Source organism: Acanthochromis polyacanthus, chromosome 14 (assembly GCF_021347895.1).
Source record: "Acanthochromis polyacanthus isolate Apoly-LR-REF ecotype Palm Island chromosome 14, KAUST_Apoly_ChrSc, whole genome shotgun sequence".
NCBI lineage: Eukaryota > Metazoa > Chordata > Actinopteri > Pomacentridae > Acanthochromis > Acanthochromis polyacanthus.
Window position 1 is genome coordinate 39104793 of NC_067126.1, and position 23581 is coordinate 39128373.

Genomic DNA, 23581 nt, shown 5'->3' on the forward strand with positions numbered 1-23581 from the left:
TAGTGTTTGTATAATCGCGTTTGCAGCTTCAGATATTTAAGGAAATGCTTACACAGATCTCAAAGCGTCCCGCGGGCGGGACACTGAAGCGTAACAGGCTAAAGTAGCACAGTTAAACTAGCATAGATTGTTTTATAAAAACCAATTATCTCAATTTAGAAATCAAAAAAGTCAAAAACTGTTAAAGCTAGGCGTGTGTGACTGTGTGGCATAACATCAAACTAGCATGCTGAGAGGTGTTGATGCTTACCTTCAAACGAATTAAAGCTTTTTCTTTGTTCACGCGGAAAATCTGTAAATCCTGGACCCATCCGCTGGTGAATAGTTGGTGAGCTTTTAACGATTTATAACTTTTAAACTGTTGAGCTGTGTAGACACTTGTTCCACAAACCAGATAGGCGAAAATATCTGGGAAAGTGATGTTAGGCAGAAGGTCATAGTCACTGGACCAACTTTGGTGCTCGTATGGATCTATCCCACCAATTAATCCAATTTTTTCCATGTATCTTTGCTTGGCTTCATTGTTCAGTTTTTCCCTGTAGATAATAGACCTTTTTCCGAAACGTCATCATCCAACGTCACCGCCGGTCACCGGCCCTAGCAACGCGATTCCGCCATTTTAAGAGGGGTATGCTTTGCCTTGACGACCATTACTTTCCCATGTTTCCCTCCCGATTTGAACGACCAAAAGCAGATATGTCCAAAACCTGCGCTTTTTTTGGCTGTAGTTCTCAGTCATGGAGCAACAAGAACATTTCCTTTTACAGGATTCCGACTGAAAAGGGCCAGAAAAGGAGTTTATGGCTCAAAGCATTGAGGCGGATTAACAATAATGGAACCACATGGAGCCCACAGTCAAAATGGTCCTATGTTTGCAGTCAGCATTTCGTCAATGGTATGTTGTGTTTCATGCAATTATTAACCCTTAACTGATTTTCTGAAATTATTAATTAATAAGCTTAACCCGTTGCGCTTCAGTGTCCCGCCCGCGGTACACTTTGAAATCTGCATAAGCAATTTGCTAAATGTCTGAAACTGCAAACACGATTATACAAACACTATACGCCCATGGAAAGCTTAGATTCTCATGAATCCGCCGATATAAACCACTTTCAGATGTGACTACCACAGCGGGTAATATAAACACATTTGTCCGACAAACAACGAATATCCATCCATCCGTTCTCTATACACGGCTTCAACGCACACAGCGCGACTCACATTTCCGGATTCATTATTACACACAGATGAAAATATTCCACAAAAAACGGCCATAATCCAACCTTGGACATCCAGACGAAACAAGCCAGTAACATATTTTGTCCAAAACATGTCTTGAAGTCGGTATATAATCCACGAATAGGTCGCTTTCAAGGAAATGCACCTCGCGATGCACGTCCAATATTCCCTGTATTTCTCGTCATATTTTTATTTACAAATAGAATATTACCGATTTTTTTGTACTGAAAGTGGCTGGAATTGACTGCAGCTTATGATGTCTATAATTATCTGAAAAGTTGAGGGCTAGCTACTTAACTTAGGCTAGTGCTAGCTGTGCTTCCCACAAAAAGTCAGGGGTCTTTCTACTCACACTGCTATTTTTAAACCTTCTCTCCTCCCTTTCGTTCTGCTAACTACTATGCTGTAATCAGCAGCATTGTCCTCATTATTGTTAGCACCTCATACCCTTGGGCCTAGGGTGGGTAGAGCTCATTTACAGGTATCTGACTCTTAGTTTTGATAATGCACATCTAACTAATATACATACACTACTTCCACTTGAAATTAAAAGGTGTAATGGCTCACCCCGTTAGCTTAACATTAGCTTAGCATAGCGGAGCTGGTGTAGCCGTATCTTACAAGGCATTTATCATTCTGACATTGACCTGTATGCACAAAAACGTATAAATATAAGCATACCTCAAAGAAAACGTATGAGTCCAGGCTTTTATAAGCCTTCATCTTCTCTATTGTGTGGATGCCTGGGCTGTTGATAAGGTACTCGTAAATGGAGTGCCAATGAAGATCTGGACACGTAGTAGGGTCGTTTTCCCATGAAACCAGAGGAATTTGGTACGGACATGACTGCAAACCAACCAGTTCTATTTTTTCTTTATACCGTAGCTTGGCTTTTGGCTCAAGATTTCCGAAATAATCACCAGACGTTTTTCTCCGGGTCAAAACCGCGTGGTTTCGGCGGTCAAATCATGGTTGCTAATGACTTTGTTGCCCCCTCTTAAAATGGCGGCGTGCGTTGCTAAGGAAGGTATGGTCACGTGTCCCCGACTCTGACGTCACTGCGAAAAGGTCTATAGGGCATTTGCCTCTCTTTCGGTCCATTTTTTGGACGTAAACGATAGATTCCACGGACGACGCTTTTCGGCTGTTTACAATGCCAGGCCACAAACATGGCGGGCGCATCCCATAATCCACCGCGGTATGACGTCCGTTCCCGAACTCTATTATGTATGCACGCTGCAGCGCGGATGTCCGCGTTCTATCGTAAACATGGATGTCAGCGTTTACTATACAGCTGTATCTAAACGCGGACGTCCGCGCTGCATCGTGCATACATAATACATGCACGATGCCGCGCCGACGTTCGTCCGTGTTCCGCGCTCCGGTCGGAAGGGAATTTCTGTTGCATTGCGCGCTCACTTCCGCTTTTGATGACCTATCGTGCTGAGACGACTCGTCGACGAGTCGTTAGGTGCAGCCCTATCTTTAATACTAAAAACAAAAAAATAATAAAACTGAATATAATATAACATCTCATTGAAATAAACACTGAACAGGAAGAAGTACTTACTCTGTTGCTGGCTGTAGTGTTTCAAGCAGTACAGGCTGTTTCACAAAAACACATAAAAATACCGCGTCACAAAAACAAGGCACCATATTCAGTATTTTTCTAAACACGCAGGCGCTGAACTGACCCATAACATCCATTCTGTTCATCCTCTATTGTCTTGGCTCCATCCTGAACAGCACATGGGTAATGGTAGGACTTCTTGCAGCGTTTGACTTCACACCCAGCAGTGGCACCCTTTTTCTTACAATAGTGGCAAATCTGAAGCAAACAAATGGACAGAGCACGACTAATGACTGTTTCCAGCACGGCGTTGGTGGAATAGGTCAATTAAGATCTGAGAACTTCAACAATCTTTACCAGTTTGTCTCCTCGTTCCACTTCATCTAACACATCCTCTACGGAGAAACCGAACAGGTCGTCAACCTCCGGTGAACTCTCGCAACAAATACCAGAAGAAAACAACTGAAAAACAAAAACGGCACAGAATACGTAAATCACTTTTTGCCACAACATAGCTTCTCCTTCAAGCTAAAACTTAGCGCCTTTAAGTTGCCTGCTAACTTTAGCGTTGGCTAATTAGCGTCTGGTTGGATTTAAACGAGAAGCTAACATTGGAAACATGCTAATATTTACCAAACAGTGCTCATGAGCGGTGACTTCGTCTTTAGTCGACAAGGCTCCGGTTATCTTCGTCTCTTCGGACCGCTGGCAAAGTGCACAAAACACTTTGCTCCTACGATGCATTTTTACCTCCCGTTTGCCTAAAATGAACAGTTTTTGTTGAGTAAACGGAGATACCCACTTCACGTGTCTACGTTAATTCATGGCTGCAGCAGTTTCAGGCACCGTAACCCCGCCCATCTTTGTAGTCGCTGGTTGCCATGTCCTGTCAGAAATATCCCCCGCATCGATCTCAAGAAAAGAAAATTTGGGTGATCTTCTCTTACCTCATAGTATTTTACCTGCAACTTTCCTCAGAGATCTTCAGGCAGCTGGGTGTAGTTTCTCAGACATCGTTTGTGTATGGGAGCATAGCCTAACATAGACATCACATAAACATTCTCAGAAATAAAATAGAAAAACATATCTTGTGTCAGACACTACATGTTACTGAAGAAGAGGAAGCATACATCAGATAAAACATGGGCAAGAAAACTAAAAATCCCTTTAATTATGTTTTATTTCGTTTATTATCTATTATCTAATTTAGTTAAAAAGATACAAGACTGACAATTTTATGTACAATTCCAAAATGTGATTTTTATTTACCAACAGGTGGCACAGGGCAAATGTCTAAGCATGCTCATGTATGTATATATGATTGGAAAGCCTATTTTTTCTGAACTTTGAGGGATTGGGGGCTCTTAAACAGTCCAGCAATGACTGATCCTGTGTAATTATGTAAAATTATGCTTGAAATGTATTAATCTGTTTTATTTTGGTGCCCTCTTGGATGTATGCAGTGACCTAAATGCATGTTTTGTTGCCCTGTTTTTATACTAAAATCTATTTTTTCATATTTCAGTTCTGAAATACTGCATGTGACAGTATTATAATAAAATAATATCACAAACATGTACTTGTATTTTTAACCATTTTCTTTCACGAGACTTTATATTCAGTGTTTTCATCTGCTTTATTTTGCCTTTTGGAAAGATTTCCTGCTCAAACTTTTCTGAAATTTGGCCACTGGAGTCCCCAAAATCTGTAATTTTGATTTTCTATTGGTAAAATGCAACATTTCACTCAAAAGAGAGTATCAGTTTATAATTGTAATGGCATTTCCATGTCAGGGTAGCAGTAAGTATAAAAGCTACGCTTAAAAAACAAACCTGGCAACCCAGTTGAATACATTCGGGTGATTCCGTCTGAATTCACAGATGGGGGTTGCAGCACCATTTTCAATTTGGCTTTGGAAGATATGGTGGGAGATCATGATAAAAAAAAAAACTTTATGTGCAAAATTACAGGCATCTACTCCCAGTAGTTTTTGAGTTATGGCATTTTCAAATTTTAATAACTCAGGCCAAAATGCCCTTCCCCCAATCCTCCCCTGGAATTTTTATCCCCCGCCTCCACGAAGTGGAAAAGGGGGGTATAGGTTTGGCCTCCGTTCCTCCGTGCGTCCGGTCGACATGAAGGGGGCAGCTTTTCTCGGAAACTATTACAGCTAGGATTACGAAATTTAGTGTGTAGCTTCACACCATGGACACCTTGATCAGGTTCGAAAATGAGGCCTGTGCGATAATATTTAACAGAGTTATGGCCCTTGATCACTATTTTGGATATAGACTCATAGACATCGCATGTGGCGGGGGATATTGATGACCATGTCGTCTTGTTAGGCTTTAAAATGCTTATATCTCTGCTTCTGGGTATCACAGAGACGTGACTTTTTTCTCCAAGCTCAACATGTTGGTGATGTCCTAGAAACAACACACACACTCAGGAGAAGTCTCTACAGAGTAGGGGGGCTTGCCCAAAATGTATAAATTATTTGTAAAAACCACTCACGACTAGGGTTAAGGGTGTTAAAAATACCAGAAATCTTACAGATTAATGTCTTAGCACCATTTAGTATTGTTCTAGACCAGACTGGCTTATAACTTATACAGGGGGAGCCTTCTAGGCACATTATTTAGAGAGATGTGGACTGCTGAACATTGCCCCCCGTGAAAAGTGCCTAATTTTCAAGGACCCTGAAGTCAATGTAGCACAGGTGGTAGAGAGCTGCAAATTTGCACAGAAACTCATCTATCCTCTTACTATAGCCATGCAAAGTCCCAACTTCTAGCCATCACTGCATCATGCTCAATTCTACCCTCAAACTAGACCATTTTTGGATGTATATAGCCATCTTTGCTTGGCTATAGTAAGAGGATAGATGAGTTTCTGTGCAAATTTGCAGATCTCTACCACCTGTGCTACACTAAAAATTCCAGGGGAGGATTGGGGGAGGGCATTTTGGCCTGAATTATTAAAATTTGAAAATGCCATAACTTAAAAACTACTGGGAGTAGATGCCTGTAATTTTGCACATAAAGCTTTTTTATCATGATCTTCCACCACCAGCACCCACAGTAAAATAGAAGATGGTGCTGCAACCACCTTGCTGAATACTTGGTGTTTTGGGATAGAATAAGCTTTTCAGTTTCATTTCTGGTTTTCCTTACGTTGTCCCTCCGATCTCTGAGAGGCCTCATCTGCACACATAAATGCATCAGAGGATTCAGTAAACAAAAGAAACGACACAAAGGAGTTGTAAATTAGAAACAGCGAGCAGTGAGACGGCGACTCAATTATCACAAGTCGTTTATGTAAAAAAATTAGACAAGTCACAAAGTAGTGACATCACCATACTTACTGTACAATATAGCATCTCCATTAACAAACATTTCATGACAGACGGATATTAATGAACAATATCTACATTCAGAACACGATCCCTCTGCAGGGAATAAGTTAGCGCTATACAGTGATCTTTGATTATTCACACTGAGAGACATCTGTAAACTGTAGCATAGTATGTGAAGACCCATAAAGAGTTAGACCACGAGGCCGTCGGAGACATGAAGGGACACAAAGTTTGGACAGGTGGCAGATCAGGTTCCTAACAGCAGGTTGACGACAGACAGACAAACAGGAGGAGAGTAAAAATACAGCAAGGAAATTACAAGTAACTGAACATATGTGGGTGTTTCCTGCAAATAAATAAACCTGTAAAGGGAGAAAAGCAGAGGAAAACATCTCAGAAAACATTCATTTGAGCTAAACAAGCCGTACATATTCATCTCTGTCCCTCTTTTTTATGTACAGTAACAGCTGAAAAACAAACTTCTGGGTAAATTAGCACAGATGAACACACACAGCCGTCATTGACACACGATCGCTGATATTAACCCGCTGAACACAAACAGACGCATCAACTGAGATCAGTCCTGCTGGCCCATTCATACATCTATTACAATCGTCTGTCTTCATAAAAATAAACAGACACGTTTGTGACTAGAGGAGGATCCCTCGACTATCATGTGAAACTACTTCATGTAACGTGTACATCTGTTATGCATCAACAGCTAAACGTGCCATTGTCTTTGTCTAGGGTGCTTGTGCGTGATAAAAATAATGGAAAAATACAGCCTTCTGTGGAAAATATTCGTATGATGTTGGCAATACAGCACAGAGAGCGACGTGACGCGAGCGTTCAGGACGACAGAGAAAGTGCAGAAGAGTTCAGGGTTTGATGTCAGAGAAGCTTGTGTAGGTTTCACTGCAGCTGGATGATGTGCTGAGGTTTCCAGAGCCGCTGCCTTCTGTCGGAAACACAAGATTACCTTCATATGTAAGAATTGTGCTTTAGTGACTCACACACTTTATTTAGGATCGTTTGTCTGAATACCTGAGCTGGTGAGAGACTGACAAGACTTGGACTTCCCGATGAGGGTGATGAGATGAGCAGCAGCGATCCAGCCCTCCTTAGATGTGTTCAGGTTTCGTACAAACCTAGACACAGAAGTGCCGTTAAACCAGCTCTGCTGTTAGTTTTACTTAAAAATGGACGGCAGTAAACTGTGACGTGCTCACCATTGTGCGTCATCGCCCTCCTTGACCAGCTGCACCATGTCTCCACTCTTTACTGAGAGCTCTTCACCTTTCTCATAGTCGACCATCACTGTGTATTTACCAGCACTCTGTTCACAGTCAAGACAAGAAACAGGGAAGGATGAACAGGAATCAGAATATTATTTTGTCTTGCAAAGAAAGTCCTTGTTCTGTTTTCAGCAAAGAAATGTTTGTACTTGTGGATGTAAAAAGCTAAAAGAAAAACAAACAAATGAGTCTTGCGAGGCCTACAGACTGAACTTTCCGGAAACCAAGGACTATTGAGTGATGAACAGTTTTAATGTGATGTCTATGGTTTTCCCTGAAATGTTTCTGGTTACAAACGGAGTCACGTCGATCATATGAGGCAGCAATCATCAGTAGTGGACACGAGCAAGAAGAGCAATTACAGGCAATTAAAACTAACGTCCACACAACATTTCTAAATATCAATATGGGGCAAATTGCTGATAAAAAGTCTAAACAGAGCACTCATTAAATTGGTAGAGGTTAACAATCTGCAGCATGTTTTGAACATGGCTGTGGAGAGTAAACTAAACCTCAATTGGAAGGTTAACAACAAAAATTCATGGCGAAAGTATTTTTTATCTTTAATGCACGAACAATTCAAGCTCTCTGAGAGCTTTTCTTGTCTTGCATATTTGATTGCATGTTGCATCCATCCATCCATTCATCCATATACCGCTGAATCCTCATTAGGGCTGCAGGGGTGGAGTCTATCCCAGCTGACTGAGGGAGAAGGCAGGAGACACCTGGACAGGTAACAGTCTGTCGCAGGGCTACATAGAGACAAACAATCACACTCACATTCACATTTATGAACAATTTAGAATCACCAATTAACCTCAGCATGTTTCTGGGACTGTGGAAGGAGCTGGAGAAACCCGGAGAAAAGCCACACATGTACAGGAGAACATGGAGACTCCATGCAGAAAGATCTCAGGCCGAGACGTGAACTGAGGATCTTCTAACTGCAAGGCAACGGTGCTAACCACCGAGCCACTAAAATCTAAGAGATAAATTCAATAAAAAATTAAAGCGAACTGAAAGGTAATTAAGGAAGCCTTAGATTTGTTGGGCTTTCATGTATATTTCTGTCAAGTCAAAACTTTAGCTCTCATAAGAATTACTCTCCATAATTATTAGTGCTATGCTTAAATATTAGCATTAGTTAGATTAAGTTCCATGATAGTAAATACCGTATGTGTCTTAACTATATATTTTTATAATACTTGGCAGTCTATAGACAAAAGTGCTGTGCAAAAGTATTGCCTCCTACAGATATCTTCTATTTCTGTGCATTTGTCACGCGCCTAAGTAAAGCATCAGCGAAGGGGGCAAATGCTTTTTCCCAGCATTGGATAGATCTTTTTATGGTCACTAAACTGTAAGATCAGCTGCAGTTATTGAGCCTTGTTGCTCAACAGCTGCATGGGCTCGGTGCAGGTAGAAAACAGCTGTCAGAAACACAGAATGGAGTTAAACATGGGAGTTACCATGTGTTCATACTTGAGACCAACACTTGAGCTCTTTTGCTTCTGTTTGCATGTCCTTAAGAACCGCTCCACCTTAGCTAAAGACACCAGCAGTACTTTATTTGTTGAGGGAAGTAATGGATTCATCTGTTAAGGTGTTGCTGCAGGTCAATTCAACCCCCATGGTGGGTGTGAGGCTTTGGGTGATATTTTAGGATAGCGACAGATGTACAGATGTTTTACCTCCATGCTGTACATCCGTCAGCAGAATACTTGTGTGTGGAAGGTCAAGGAAACCATGTAATGAATCCCCCCATAAAAACATGTCAGGAGATGCAAAAACTCTGTCATAAAATAAGAATTATGGTGCCACATAGTTGATCTTGAGTCATTTGTTATTGTATGACTGAAGCAAAGCATCTGCAGTGAACTGAACACTCCTCCTCTGTTCTCATCATTTCTCTTCAGGTTATAGTTTATTGTTAGACAATGTCCGTGAGATATAAATTAGGAAATCAATGAGCGCCAGGACTCACCAGCTTCTTCCCATTTTCATCCTCTGGGTCAAGATGTTCAGGGGGAGTCCTCGGGCTGCTGGTAGTGGCCGTCATGTTCCTCCGAGGCGGTCCAAGTGACAGGGAGGCCTTGTTCCAGGCCTGAAAGAGCAATGCAAACACCGCTGTTTCAGTTTTACTAAGAACAATCCAAGCCTCAGCTGGCTGTTAATTATGTGCGTGACCTGCCAGTGAGAGATCTACCATGGTGTGGAAAGGAGAGAGGAAGACCCAACTAAAATACCTCCTTTGACGAGAAGAAGTGAAAATAAACCGCTTGAACCCAGGAATCCCAGCATGACAAGAGCAGTTCCACGACTACTACAGAAAGAAGACTGTGGAGACCTGGCATGCAACTTCATATCATAAAATCTCAAACAAGTGGAAAAAGTGGCAGGCAAACTTTTCCTTCATGTCAGTGGTGTTTCCTTTTTTGTTTTTTAAATTAATCTCAGTAATCTTAAAAGAAATGTGGAGAAAGGCAAAATGTAGAAAGGCCGCCTATAAAGGGGTTTACAGTAGTGACACAGTGGCCACACACAGCCAGTATACCTCTGAACTTTGTCTGTAAGAGACTAGAGGTGCTGAACCACCTGGTTCTGGCTCAGGGTGGAGGGGGAGGAGGGCCTGAATCTGAGGGACGAGAGGCAACGGAACACAGCAGGTCACTCACCCTGCATCAGCTACTGCCAGTTTAAACAGAACAACATCTTGGCTGTATTAAGCAGTGTGGAAGAAACAACTACCCAGACTGGGGAGAATAAAAGAAAAAGAGTAGCTACCTTTGAAGCCGAATGGCGTGGGGGTCGCTTTGGGCGTTTCGTCTTGTGATCTGGGGCTGGTGGGAGATCCTACCAAGGACAGACGAGGGCGGATGTTAAGAAAAAAAAGGCCTCACTACCAAAGTAATAGAATTCAAAAGGCAAATGGCTGATCGAGAAAGTGCACATATCAATAGTACAACAACACGTGTGTCAGCTGAAATGACAACAAATGCACAATAAATTACGCAGAAAGCTTTCCAGAGAGACACTTAACACAGATACACAATTAGTTCTAGAGAGGAGGCACCAGCAAAGAAAGCAGGCTTTAAGTATTGCACAGTTTTTTAATGGAAACCATTAAGGGACACCCTAATTCTTCTTTCACAGCAGGACATTTGAAGATGTTAACATGGTCAAAGTGAGGCGTGTTTTTCAGTTTCAGGGGTCCTTGATTGATTGCGCCACGCGGCTATGTGGGTACACCAGATCAGTCAAGCACAATATGTACGTCAAAATATCTTCTGTGAAAAAGACGCCGAGTGCACTGGAATAAATGAAACAAGGGGTCTAGAGCTGTGTGATACCTGCTGATAGGAAGATGGTCATGGGTAAAGTAAAACTTTTGTCATCAGCACTTGAGGGCTCTGTGGAGGGAAGCATGCAGCATGTGACCTACTGACCGAATGCCTTAAAAATATGGGATTTTTTTCTGTAATAATTTTTGGGAAATATTTTTTTCGCTTATTTGCTGAGAGTTTGACAAAAGATGCCACTCTCATGTTTGTACAGTAAAAACAAAGCCAAAGCTAAGCAGCCAGTTAGCTGAAAATGGTTAAAAATCAGCCTCAACCCGTCCAAAATATAATGAAATCATGATCTATGAGATATGAGAGTGGTCTAATATCTGACTGTAGTCCTTGCACTAAATAATAAAAGTTATAAACTTATTTATATAGCAACTAGATAGAAGATAGAAGCCAAGATGGGCCAGGAGAACTCCAGAGAGCTGTGGAGTGGAATGAAACGGATGACAGGCTTCAACAGACCTGCACCAAAAACTGAGGGAGACCCAGAGTTTGCTTCTGAGCTGAACCTATTCTTTAATAGGTTCGACACAACCCCCACCTCTGTGAGCTCAGAGAGTGGAGCTGGGTCTTCACACCCCACCCCAGCCCCCACTCACACCTCGACTGGAGACTCTGCCTCTGCCCCCTCCCCCACCATGGACACATCTCTGCCCCCCTCCCCCAGCTGGCTCGTGGCTCACACAGACAGTTCACCCCCACCCCTCCACCCACTCACCTTGGACACTGACATCACCCAGCACCCTTCCCCCTCCCTCTCTCCCTGCCTCACACTCACGTCCAGCCAGGTACAGAGGGAAGCTCTCCAACGCCGCACCAACAAAGCCAGTGGGCCGGACAACATCAGCCCCAGGGTCCTCAAAGCATGTGCCGGGCATCTTGCTGGAGTCTTTCAGCACCTCTTTAACCTCTCCCTGAGGTTGATGAAGGTGCCCAACCTGTGGAAGACCTCCTGCATCGTCCCGGTACCTAAGAAAGGACGTCCCAGCGCTCTCAGTGACTACAGACCTGTGGCACTGACGTCGCATGTCATGAAGACTTTGAGAGGCTGGTTCTTCAACACCTGAGGACTCTGCTCTCTGCTTTCTTGGACCCCCTGCAGTTTGCATACCAGCAGCACATCGGCATGGAGGATGCTATCAGCTTCCTCACCCACAAGGCCCTGACACATCTGGAGAGGCCTGGGGGCACTGTGAGAGTCATGTTCTTTGACTTCTCCAGTGCCTTCAACACCATCAGGCCCTGCCTCCTGGGGGAGAAGCTGCTGGAGATGCAACTGCATCCCGACACCACAGCTTGGATCCTGGACTACCTCACAAGCCGGCCGCAGTATGTCAGGGTGGACGACTGCATCTCTGAGGTGGTTACAAGCAGCACAGGAGTACCCCAAGGAACCGTCCTGGCACCCTTCCTCTTCACCCTCTCCACCTCTGATTTCTGGTTCAACTCTGTTTCCTGTCACCTCCAGAAGTTTCCGATGACTCCTCCATTGTTGGATGCATTACTAATGATGACGAGGGGGAGTACAGAGGACTGATTGAGAGCTTCATCACATGGTGTGACAGCAACCACCTGAAGCTCAACATCAGCAAAACCAAGGAGGTGGTTGTGGACTACTGGAGGAGCAGGAGGTCCCCTGCCCCATCATCATCCAGGGGGAGGAAGTGGAGAGGGTGGACTCATATCGGTACCTTGGGGTACACATCAACAATAAACTGGACTGGTCCGACAACACGGACGCCCTCTTCAGGAAGGGACAGAGCAGGTTGTTCTTCCTGAGGAGACTCAGGTCGTTTGGCATTTGCAGCAGGCTCCTGAAAACCTTCTACCAGTCTGTAGTGGCCAGCGCACTCTTCTTTGTCATGGTGTGCTGTTGGAGTGGCATCAGGACTGGTGAGGTCAACAGGATTAACAAACTGGGGAAGAAGGCCCGTTCTGTTGTGGGCCTTCAACTGGACAACCTGGAGACCGTGGCAGAGAGGAGGATCATGGACAAAATCAGGGCAATCCTGGACAACCCCTCTCACCCTCTCCATGAGGAGCTGTGGGACATGGGCAGCTCATTCAGCCAGGGCATCATCCCACCCAGAAGCAGAACTGAGCGCTTCAGGCGCTCCTTTGTGCCCACCGCCATCAGACTCTTAAACAGCAGCGGAGGCCACAGTACATCACTGCACTGACCCCCCCTGTAATTACTGTACATAACTCCTGCTGATTACTGTATTTAACTCGTTACCCTCACACTGTCACTTTAATATCACTGTCACTTTACCTCACTACACTGCATAGCTCAGTTGTCTACTCATACTGTGTGCTGCTACTGGTCAGTTTATTGTTTCCCCATTTATTTTGTTTATTATATGTCACCCTTGGTTTGTCCTAAAAACTATGTGTAATTACCCATGCATTCCTTGTACTTGCCCTGTGCTGCTGCAATACCTGAATTTCAGCTCTGGGGATCAATAAAGGATTATCTTATCTTATCTTAAATGCATCTCCAAGTAATTTAAATAAAAATAAAATAAAAAAAATAAAAATAAAAATAAAAAAATAAAAAAGCCCCAATATAAATAAAAAAGTGTTTAACACCAAAACAGACATAAAATGGTTCAACCACAATTCTCTGATTTCCACTAAATGCAAAAGATGATGTGATATGATGGATATTACCACTGACAACGGCCTGCAGTTACCTTTCTGAGCTTTGAGGTTACTGAAGCCCTGCAAAGTAAAGCGCTTTTTAGCCACAGCAGCTCTGTCTGAGGTCGGGCTGGTCACAGCCTCGTCTGACCCAGAGATAAAGCCAAAGATTGGACAGAGACAGAAAGAAGGAAGGAAGGAAACAGTAAGTTAGGCAGGTGTTAAATGAGAAAGTTTGTAAAGAGGGAAGAAGTTCTAGGATTCATGGGATCACAAGAAGTGAAGATAATGGGAGATGCCAGCATGTCGTCATTTGCTATGGTCACGTGGTACAAGACCGCTGTTGGTTGGCAAGAACCAGCAGTGACATAACGGCTTGCTACGAGAACGGTATCGGGTTTGAAAGAAATACGTAAAGTCATCGCTTTTCATGAATGAAATTGCACATGTATTTACCACAATGGAAATATCGTGTGTAGTTGTTGGTTGTACGAAGCGTTTTGAGAAGGGATCAGGCTTGAAATTTCACCGAATACCGATTTCAGGAGAGAGAAGATGGCGGTGGCTTCAGCCATCAACAGGAAAGCAGCAGAGATCGTGTTTGTGGCTCCCACTTTTCTTCAGGTAAACTATTCAACAGTTTAGCATGTTTAGTATGTCCAACATTGAGCTTATTTACCAAAAGATATTGATTTAGTGTCGCATCCTTCGCGTGAAGCGATCTCTACACTTTCGGTTTGGTTCAGTGTTGTCATGTGTTACCGATCACTTTTTGGGCGATGAAAGTATACTAAAGTCAAATGAAGTATATTCAATAACATCTCCTTAAGCCAGCAGCCTCATATTTGTAACCATATTTGTTTCTGTATGCGTCTAGCGATCGTTTTTTAGAATTGTCCTATTTTCGATCACCAATGCTGTGGGTCTGTTACTGTTACATAGAAGCCATACTACAGACAAAAAATACAGAGAACTTCTTGACGTTTCTTTGACAACTTGTTGAAGATTAACAGAAAATATATTATTTTTAATTCATAATTTTATATTTTTGGGTGGGTGAACTGCCCAGCAGTGTCAATCAAGTAAAAATAAATGTCGGTGAAGGAAATGTCCGGCCACAATGAAGGATCGTCAACCCACCCAGTCTTCAAATTGTAGGGATCTGGCAAGGTTTTACTGTTTCCCTGATATCTCAGCTTACTCACGTATCTTTGTCGGGCCTCAGGTGATAAGGATTGAGCATAATCGGACAATTTCACGGAAGGATAGTTCGCATTGTTATCGTCAGCCATTGATCCTCTGGTTCCTCTTGCCAACCAGCGCGGTAATCACGTGACTTCGTGACGTCACTGTTTGTAAACACTGGCGTCTCCCATAGGGGTCAATCATTAGAAGAAGGGAAGCAAAGAGGTACAGTAATGTGTAAAATACATTAACTACTATGCTAGAGACACACTGACAGTCTTAGTGGGGCTCTCTTGGTGTCTTTAATCACCTTTTCCTGTGGGCTTTGGTGAGGAAGAGGAGTTGACATCAGGGCTGCAGGGCTCAACTTTCTTCTCCTCTCCCTTTTTAAAGCTCTTCTGACCTGTCTTGAAAGGACTGTTAGCAGACAAAAGTAAGAATCTTCAACAACCTCAGCAGAGTTCAAAAAGGCTGATCACACATCAAACTTTAAATTAAACTTCCGAGGGAGCAAGACACCCTCCATAATCTCAACCTTAGATGAAAGACACAACAAGTTACGTTGGAGAAATTGTGGCAGAATTGGAGACCACACTCACATATTTTGGGAAAAAATGAAACTATTTTGGGAGGGGATTCAGGCAGAAGAAAGATTCATTTTAAGTGTTGATATACCACTTGACTCATTGTTCCATAGAGTTGGTTCAAGTCTAGAATAAGTAATGAACAAAAAGATGTTATATCTATTCCATATCCTACTACTGCGGGCAGAGAAAGTGATAACTGTGTCTTGGCTCCGCCCACTACCTCCCACCCTCCACCAATAGAGGTACAGGCTAAAGAAAGTGTATTTAACAGAAAAAATAACAGCAAAACTCCATTTGAAATTAGGTTCCTTTATGAATTTATAGCCCCATGTTATTGCTTAGTTTTAACTTAATTTGATTTTACATATTTGACAGGCTGGGGGAGATGTTTTTGTTTAAACTGCAAGTGGAGGTGTAATGATATTTGTGTCTGGATGTTTCATAACAACCTGCTGCTATTTAATTGAATTTATCTTTAAACTTAATTTGAAATTCTCCTCTTTCTGTGGGTTTAGATGATGCCACGAGTTAGTTGTGTTTCCAAAGTGTATGTTTGTTTTTGTTCGTTGTTTCGTCATACATCAGCTTCTGTGAGGACAGCTGTGTAACATCACGCACTAGGGTGACTTACAACAACAACAAACCCTGGTTCACCGCAAAACTCAGAAGACTCAGCCTGGAGAAGGAAAGGGCGTTCAGAAGTGGGGACAGAGACAGCTTCAGGGCAGCTAAGCATGAGTTTGGCAAAGCAGTGAGAGCTGCTAAACGGCAGTACGCAGAGACACTCCAACAACAGTTCTCTACTCACGACTCCGCTTCTGTCTGGAAAGGCTTGCAAAAAATAACCAATTACAAGCCATTGTCTCCCCCACTCCACCAACGACCTGTGCCAAGTAAACCAGTTGAACGAGTTCTACTTTGAAAGGCAATGGTCAGCTGATGACCCCATCCCCCCACCTCACACCTCCAGCCCACCTCTTCACACCCGCCCCATACCCCACACCCCAGCAGGGGCTCAGAGCCCCCCACAGTCCAACACTCCCCTCAGGCAGGAGGCTGCGGTCCATCAGGACTAAAACCTCTCGCCACAAGAACAGCTTCTTCCCCTCTGCTGCATCACTGATGAACACTGCCCGTGCCACTGTAAATCAGCTCTGTTGACTACATTAATTACTACTCCGTAGTAACTGTACATACCTTGTCTATTTTATCCATATTTCTTACATCTCTGTACTTAATATTTTACGTTATTTTATCTGTACTTGCACCAAGAGCACCAGAGAAAATCCCTTGTAAGTTTAAAAACCTACTTGGCAATAAAACCGATTCTGATTCTGTTCATCATGTGTATGTTTTGGTTTTTCCATTTTTGAGTTGCACATAATTATGTATAAAAACATGTAGTTTGAATAAAAATTTGATTAAAAATTAAACTTCTGAGGGAGAACAAATAATGTGTAGAGCACAGATTTACCTGAGATTTACTGTTCCACTGGGCACAGGTGGAAACTGGAAGATCTGGTCTGGTGCCCTCTGCTGGCTGGCGTCTGACAGAGAGAAAAACTGCTTTAAAACACCATAAAGCATAAGTGTGTCTGTTTCTGGTCAAATATGGATTTTACTCTTAATAAAGTTGGTAACATGTTAACATACCTCTGCATGCCTGCAACTGGGTTGTCAGAACCTTCCTGATCTCATTCACCCAAGTGGTTTTTACTTCAGCTGTAGGAGCCTGAAATGCAACGACGAAACATATTCAAGAGCACTGTGTAAAATCCTAATAAAAAAACGTTGCTCACATGCTCTTCTTTTATTTACCTGAACAATATAGACCTCTTCTCTGGAGTTGCACCAGATTTCAAACTTCTTGTTGTCCCCCTTTGCGTTCTCAGTGATCCCCACCGCACTCATCTGCTCAACAAACAGTGAAAAGAAGGTATTAATCTGTCCAACTTTATCGATAAAGATATGACAGTAGAATGCAGCATTGCAGATGCAGAGGTGCTCACACTCAGAGACTGCTTGAAGCTGTACGATGGAGCTTTCTCGTAGCCCTCCCCGTTCTCCTCCCTCCTCTTGCAGAACAGCAGGGCCTTCTCGTGCAGGAACAGGTGCCTCTGCATGGGCTTGAAACGGGCCAGATCCTTCACCTTGGCGTGACCCTTCTTGTGCTCCGTCCACACGCTGAAGGAGCCTTGCATCAGCAGCTTACCCAGCTCACTCATATTACCCTGAAAGCGGAAGGAATTAAAGGAAAAAATACAGTCAGGAAGAGCCGATCCAACACTCAATAGACATGTTCTGAATTAGCATAATTTGTAATTTCAGCTCCTCAGTCTTTGCTCTGTTTAATGAATCTGTGCCCTCTGAACAATGTGTCTATACATACTTAGAGGTAGCTCCCAAATGAAGAGCACCTGGGTCATTCCGTAAGAAATCAACCAATTTTAAGAAAACTTCACACCTGACCCTCTCAGATTTTGCTAAGTTTTTACATACATTTAGTACATTATATATGATGGGAAAATCCAAAATTTGAATGCTTTATTGTTGTTAGTTTCAAAGTTACGGCCATTTGAAGTCGGTAGGGGGTACCCTAAAATTTCGGCCAAAATTGCCTTGAAATTTTCGACCATTTTCAGACTTCTATAACTTCTGAACAACAAAAGATAGAGATGTGAAATTTTCAGAATCATTTCACAGTGACCTATAGTCCTCAGAAATGTGAAAATATTTACTTTATATTTATAATTGCATGTTACAGAGAATGACAAAGTTGCGATTTTATCCATCACGAACTTCTAAACTGCTACATTTGGCCACCCATTACACAAAAACTAATCATCATATCCATTAGAGATTTTATGTGGTATAATTTGGCTATCTAAGGATTGGATCTGTATAAAATGAAAGTGCTATGGTATGTAATGCATGAAATATGAACAGCTAAAAACCTTCAGATTCAAAGGTCAATATCAGCATGTGGGATAGGTGGTATCAAAGAATAAAAGACATCATGTGGAATTACAGGAATTTCCCTAAATTTTGACACCAAGCACAACTTGCTTCTATAAACCCTTCTATGTTTAATGTTGACCTTTGGTGTGGAAGCATAAAGCAGCATAAACTGGAAACAGTCAACTAGATTGCCTTAAAATTGTAGTAAAATGCAAATTAAATGTACGCAGTTACTTGGAACAACTGACTAATACAGAGTTATTAGCACGTTTTACTCTGCTTTAGTGTTTTCTAATGCTTTTTTCATTGTAGAGTGAACATTCTCAGTAGAAGTGTTTCCATTCTCTATATTCAGTCATTATGCCCCCAACAAATTTGATGAGAAATCCATAATGGGTTCTGTTTATTGTTTTTCAACCAGCTTTAATGTTACATATCATTGCACTAATACCCTCACTTTGTGATATCATTGAGATTGTAAAACAATCCCAGGAAAATTGACCCTATCTTATTTTTATTGTTGGTTTTGTGTTTCTCTTTCCATTTTCCTGTAGTAATGTCCCTTCCTCATTGTTGCTATTTTTCTTCCATGTAATTTAAGTTCACTGCACATTTCATGACAAATCATTGGGACTTTTACACAATGTCTCAGCACGCCTCCATCTTCCACATCATGCTGGTAACACGTCTACGTCTCACCTCGTATCCTGTAATGGCGATGAGGTGCATGGAGTCGTTGACAGCCTTGAGGATGCCTAAGATGGAGGTCAGCGCCTCCTGCAGATCGTCGGCCCCCTCACAACCCTTACTGTACTTCAGCATTTCCTGTAGCCAGAAACACACCAAGAAGCAGCTCAAAACCAGAGATCCCACTGAGAGGACGACTGATTTGTAGCCAGCAGACGATACCTTCAGTAGCAGCTGATATTTGGTGATCCTCTGAACCGGCTTCAGCAGATACGAGTCTAAACCCAGTTTATGCTCCAGCTTTTTCTGACACTCCTGAGCAATAAAAAAATGGAAGAATTATGTCAAATAAAACATGTTCTGACCAGAGTGAATGGACAGCGGCTACCTGTTCATGTTAGAGCAGACTTTAAGGTGCTGCTACTAACCTACAAAACTGCAATTTATTAACTCCGCCAAGGAGGTTATGTGACACCCGGCATTTGTGTGTCCGTCTGTCTGTCTGTTAGCAAGATAACTCAAAAACGCCTGGCCAGATTCACTTGAAATTTTGAGGGGATGTAGACTATGGTAAAAGGAAGAGCTGATTTAATTTTGGTGGCAATCTGGAAAGGATCCTGGATTCTGGATCACTTTGAATTTTTTAGTATGTTTTAGTATGTGGTCCAAAATATGACAAAAACATCATAGGTTAGTATGTCGTCCAACAAATTGGAACAAGGTGTCCAGATAGCTCAACTGGTTAAGAAGGTGATTCATAAACAGAACTGTGTCAGAGATGCAGGTTCGTTTCCAGCTCATGCTCCTTTACTACATGGGTTTCCTGTTTTCCTCTCTATCCTTGGTGGAGGTCTGCACTCTCTGAGAGCTTTTCTAGTTCTTATTGTACCTATCCAACCTAGTGAACCCATATGTCATCAATCGTGTTCTCTGTTCGCAGGGGAATGAGCTTCTGAGTGTATCAAAGGTCCATAAAAAGACGGCTGGCTTTTTCTTTCCGTGCACCGACATTATGGAACAGTCCAGCTGCTGAAATCAGTCAGGCATCTTCCACTGATTACTTTTCCATTTGAATCTTAAATTATTTGTTTTACACGTCTTTTATTGTTCTGTTTTTACTGTTTTTCTCTCTGTGTACAGCCCTTTGACTGAAAGTGCTTTATAAATAAATGTATTATTATTATTATTGTTTGTTTATTTATTTACCCTTATTTAACCAGGAAGTCCCACTGAGATTAGAGATTTCTTCTACAAGAAAGACCTGGCCAAGGTAGGAGTCATACAAAATTTAAAAGCTGTATAAAACAGATACATGATAGAAAAATAAACAATAAAACAGATTAACTGATGTTCAAGGACAGCGACATTCTTCCTTCACCGCATTCTTTATGATATTCTTAAACTCATTAATGGATATGAATGTTTCTAGTTTAAGAGTTTTTTGAAGATTTTTGGTGCATGATGGGAGAACGCTGTTCTGTCAAAGTCTCTTAGAGTCCGGGGAACATTCAAAAGCAGCCACTTGGAGGTGCAGATGGTAGCTGCTAGAACTGAAAGTGAGAAGGTGCTGAGGTATTCTGGGCCCAGCAGAGCTTTATAGATGAACATAGACCAGTTTTATTGTAATGAATGCTTAGTGACGTCTAGCCAACCAGATCACAGAGAACACAGCGGTGAGTGAGAGATTTAGCGTTGGAAATGAAACATAAAATTATAAAAAAGCGCTAAAACTTGGCAGAAGGTTTGTTCACCTGGAAGAAGGCGCAGTCGGAGCACTGCCTCCACAGGCTCTCAGAGCGAGGCTTGTTGTGGCAGTACTTCTCATAGATCTGCAGATCCGTCATCTGAGGAGGAGAACAAAAACAACTCAAGAAATCTCCTCCTCAGCTCAGTAAGAGTCTCCTAATAATTTACTTACCCTCTCTAGGAAACACCTTCCAACCAGCTCTGGGCAATCCGTGTACTGCTCCAACTCCCGAAGAAAAGTTCTGGAGGAAAAATAGACAAAATGGTGTTACTGAGAGAGGAGATGAGAGGGAGTAAAATGCTGATTGGACAAGAAACTGTCATGTCACGGTGCAGGTATCATCAGTGACAGCCAGATGGCGCTACGTCACCTTTTGTGGAAGTGGTAAATTTCTGGCATGTTGCCAAACAAAATCTCCTTTTTGTTCTGCAAAGGTGCAGGGATGAGGGGAGACATGGCTGGATTATCCATCTCAGAGGCATATCCCTGCAACAAACACAAACAAGACATGAAAATCCAGCCGCGGGTGAAAGACGAGAGGAAACAGAACTTGCTGTGGAGGGAATAAACAACCTGCAGCACACAGAGCAGCTCCTCCACGTAGGCTCTCTCAGTTTCCAGCAGCTCGTTCATGACATGCCTGCACACAGAAGGAGAATAGAATGATTCAGACAGAAAGGCACAAACAGAGAGGGATCGAATGAAGGATTCGGTGTGCTCAGAGGAGATAAATGCACAGCGCTATAGATAATGAGATAACTGTTTTCACAGAGCCCATCTGCTGTGTAACTTGATTACAGATGAAGGAGTTACTGCTGATCCCTCACCGCCTGAGCACTGCCAGGTTCTCCTCCTCCTCGGACAAAGAGGCATGTCTGCTGTTACTGTCTCCGTTCTGCAGTGGGCCGTTTCCCTGGGGAAAAAAAAAAAAAAAGGAAGATTAATGGCTGATCACTGTGACAAGCAACAAACAATGCAGACTTCACACAACAACACAATCACAACACTCACTTTTTCACAGTTGTTGCCAGAATTTGTCTCTGAGTTTTTCTCCTGCTGAGCTCTGTGTGCTGCAGATGAGGAGAGACAGTCGTCATTTCAGGTTATTAAAAATGCAGAGAACATTTTGACCTGTTACATAAAAGCCACTGACGTCAATAAGAGCAGACAAATCCATGCATATTTCAGTGGGTCCTCAGTCAAAATAAGATTTCAGGCACCACAGACTTGGTACTATATGAGAGAAACTGCATTCATGACCAGATATTTTAGAGTTTTTGGAAGAATGTGAATCAAGAAATGTTTGTGGTTTTATTGTTTATGCAAACAATCGACATGTAATATGATATATTTAGATTTTGATGTAATTTTGCACATTTATTGCACAAATAAAGAAGCTTTCAATAGTCTGACATACACAATGTTTAGCACTGCAGCGAGTATAAAAATAATTGCTTAAAATGTAGTTTTAGAGTTCATACTAATCATATTTCTTATTCATGTTGTAGCTATGAATCAGAGATGTTTTTTTCTGCTGAAAGAGATGAATAGATGTTAATAATGTTCAACATGCAGGGTGAATTTATACTGAGAGCAAATGGGAAACATTTAGAAAAAGTACTTTTATTTCTTTTTGTGAAGAAAAATACATCACCTTGCCTTACGTTAATGCAAAAGGTGCCCTGAAGACAGCGATTTAATGGTGTAATTACATTAAAGAAAGTAGGTTTTTTTCATTTTATATTAGAGGATGCCTTGATTCAATGTTTTTTTGTGTATTTCTAATGCAGACTTTACACTTTCTTCTTAGATAAAGGATAAAGTTTGCAGCGAAATGTAGCTTTGAAAAACGTTTGGCAGACACGGTACAGTGTCAGTGCAAAGCGTCACAAACAGAATCTAAATGCAGTGTTGTTAATGTGCATGTAAGGGCTAAATGTGTGGCTGTGTGAAGACTGACCAGGCGAGCTGAGAGGAGACTTGATGAAGGCTTCGGGTCTGGGGGCTACTGGCTGCACAGGCCTGGTCTGTTTGGCTGCTAGCTTCTTCAGACTGACCCTCCTCTTGTCAAACATCTCCTGCATGGACGACTGCTTCTGGAAAACTTTCTCCACTTGGTCCTGACACACGGGAAGCCATCAGAGATCAGTACGTGATGCTTGGGTAGCTCATATTTCTGTCAGCGGATCATCTAAAGTCTAAATCTTCCATAACTCAGTGATCTGAGACTTTATGTTGCACTGATTTTAGACAGGTGTTAATAATTTGGACACTTCTGCTGCATCAGGGTGTTCCACTCCATTTGAAATGTTAAAAAACAGCATGTGTTCTCCTCTTACCCTGAACTGCTGGTTCAGCACGCCGTCATACTCTCCCCAGATGGTGCTGAGGTCTGTCAGCTGATTCTGGCCGGCGTTATCCAGATAACGCTCCAGCTCCTGCAGGGCCAACTCCGCCCCCTCATGGGACTGACATTTGTCCACCGGCTGAGAGGCCAGCAGGTAGATGCCATCATCAACCCATTTGGATGCCTGCAGAGGAGGTGAAAGGTTAAAACCAACCAAAAGCACCAGGAAATGGAGGAGTTAGTGTGTGTTTAATCTTCTCACCTTCTCCAGTCGGTGGTGCAGCTCCATGGCTTTGAGGAGATGGTCCTTCTTGGCCCTCAGGCTGCTACTGACGCTCTCACTGACAGCCCTGAGCTCGCTGCATTTGGGCTGAATGGAGTCTTCAGCATAGTGGGAGTTCTGGATCAGTTCATCACCCTCACGAGACAAAGCCAAGGCTCTGTCCAGAATCTCCTGAGGACCAGGGCAGAGCAACAGGTCAGATTAGATTCTTTTTTTTGAAGAAAACTTGCCACAAATAATCCATTTTCACCAAATTCTTCATATCTGAATGAGACTTAATCCTAAAAGCTTTTTGTAAGAACATGTCATAATGTGTTCCGGTAGGATTTCTGTACATT

At 42.5% G+C, this 23581-nt stretch overlaps 2 protein-coding genes across 51 annotated transcripts in view; both read right to left on the minus strand.

Annotated features, from left to right (window-relative positions):
- The window catches only part of phf11 (PHD finger protein 11), a 42469-nt gene extending 38784 nt beyond the window's left edge, over nt 1-3685 (minus strand). For 21 of the 50 annotated variants that reach the window (XM_051958451.1, XM_051958438.1, XM_051958468.1 and 18 more), the window contains exons 1-4: nt 3443-3671; nt 3167-3271; nt 2934-3067; nt 2810-2844 (exon numbers count right to left, since the gene is read on the minus strand). In XM_051958451.1, coding sequence (XP_051814411.1) covers nt 2810-2844; nt 2934-3067; nt 3167-3271; nt 3443-3553 — 385 coding nt within the window. In that variant the 5' untranslated portion in view covers nt 3554-3671. Of the gene's footprint in view, nt 1-250; nt 1897-1920; nt 2529-2809; nt 2845-2933; nt 3069-3166; nt 3272-3442 lie in introns of those variants that run through there. The other 29 variants (XM_051958456.1, XM_051958458.1, XM_051958457.1 and 26 more) reach the window with 15 other exon arrangements.
- A 2419-nt stretch (nt 3686-6104) lies between these two features.
- The window catches only part of mcf2lb (mcf.2 cell line derived transforming sequence-like b), a 47794-nt gene continuing 30317 nt past the window's right edge, over nt 6105-23581 (minus strand). Inside the window, exons 11-34 of the mRNA XM_051958648.1 lie at nt 23223-23414; nt 22953-23144; nt 22574-22733; nt 21625-21683; nt 21441-21526; nt 21187-21253; nt 20984-21099; nt 20785-20854; nt 20618-20710; nt 19089-19181; nt 18879-19004; nt 17231-17452; nt 17040-17132; nt 16875-16953; nt 16696-16768; nt 14945-15051; nt 13503-13595; nt 10208-10312; nt 10135-10147; nt 10055-10088; nt 9444-9563; nt 7394-7500; nt 7209-7312; nt 6105-7122 (exon numbers count right to left, since the gene is read on the minus strand). Coding sequence (XP_051814608.1) covers nt 7043-7122; nt 7209-7312; nt 7394-7500; nt 9444-9563; nt 10055-10088; nt 10135-10147; nt 10208-10312; nt 13503-13595; nt 14945-15051; nt 16696-16768; nt 16875-16953; nt 17040-17132; nt 17231-17452; nt 18879-19004; nt 19089-19181; nt 20618-20710; nt 20785-20854; nt 20984-21099; nt 21187-21253; nt 21441-21526; nt 21625-21683; nt 22574-22733; nt 22953-23144; nt 23223-23414 — 2484 coding nt within the window. The 3' untranslated portion in view covers nt 6105-7042. The remainder of the gene's footprint in view (nt 7123-7208; nt 7313-7393; nt 7501-9443; nt 9564-10054; nt 10089-10134; nt 10148-10207; nt 10313-13502; nt 13596-14944; nt 15052-16695; nt 16769-16874; nt 16954-17039; nt 17133-17230; nt 17453-18878; nt 19005-19088; nt 19182-20617; nt 20711-20784; nt 20855-20983; nt 21100-21186; nt 21254-21440; nt 21527-21624; nt 21684-22573; nt 22734-22952; nt 23145-23222; nt 23415-23581) is intronic.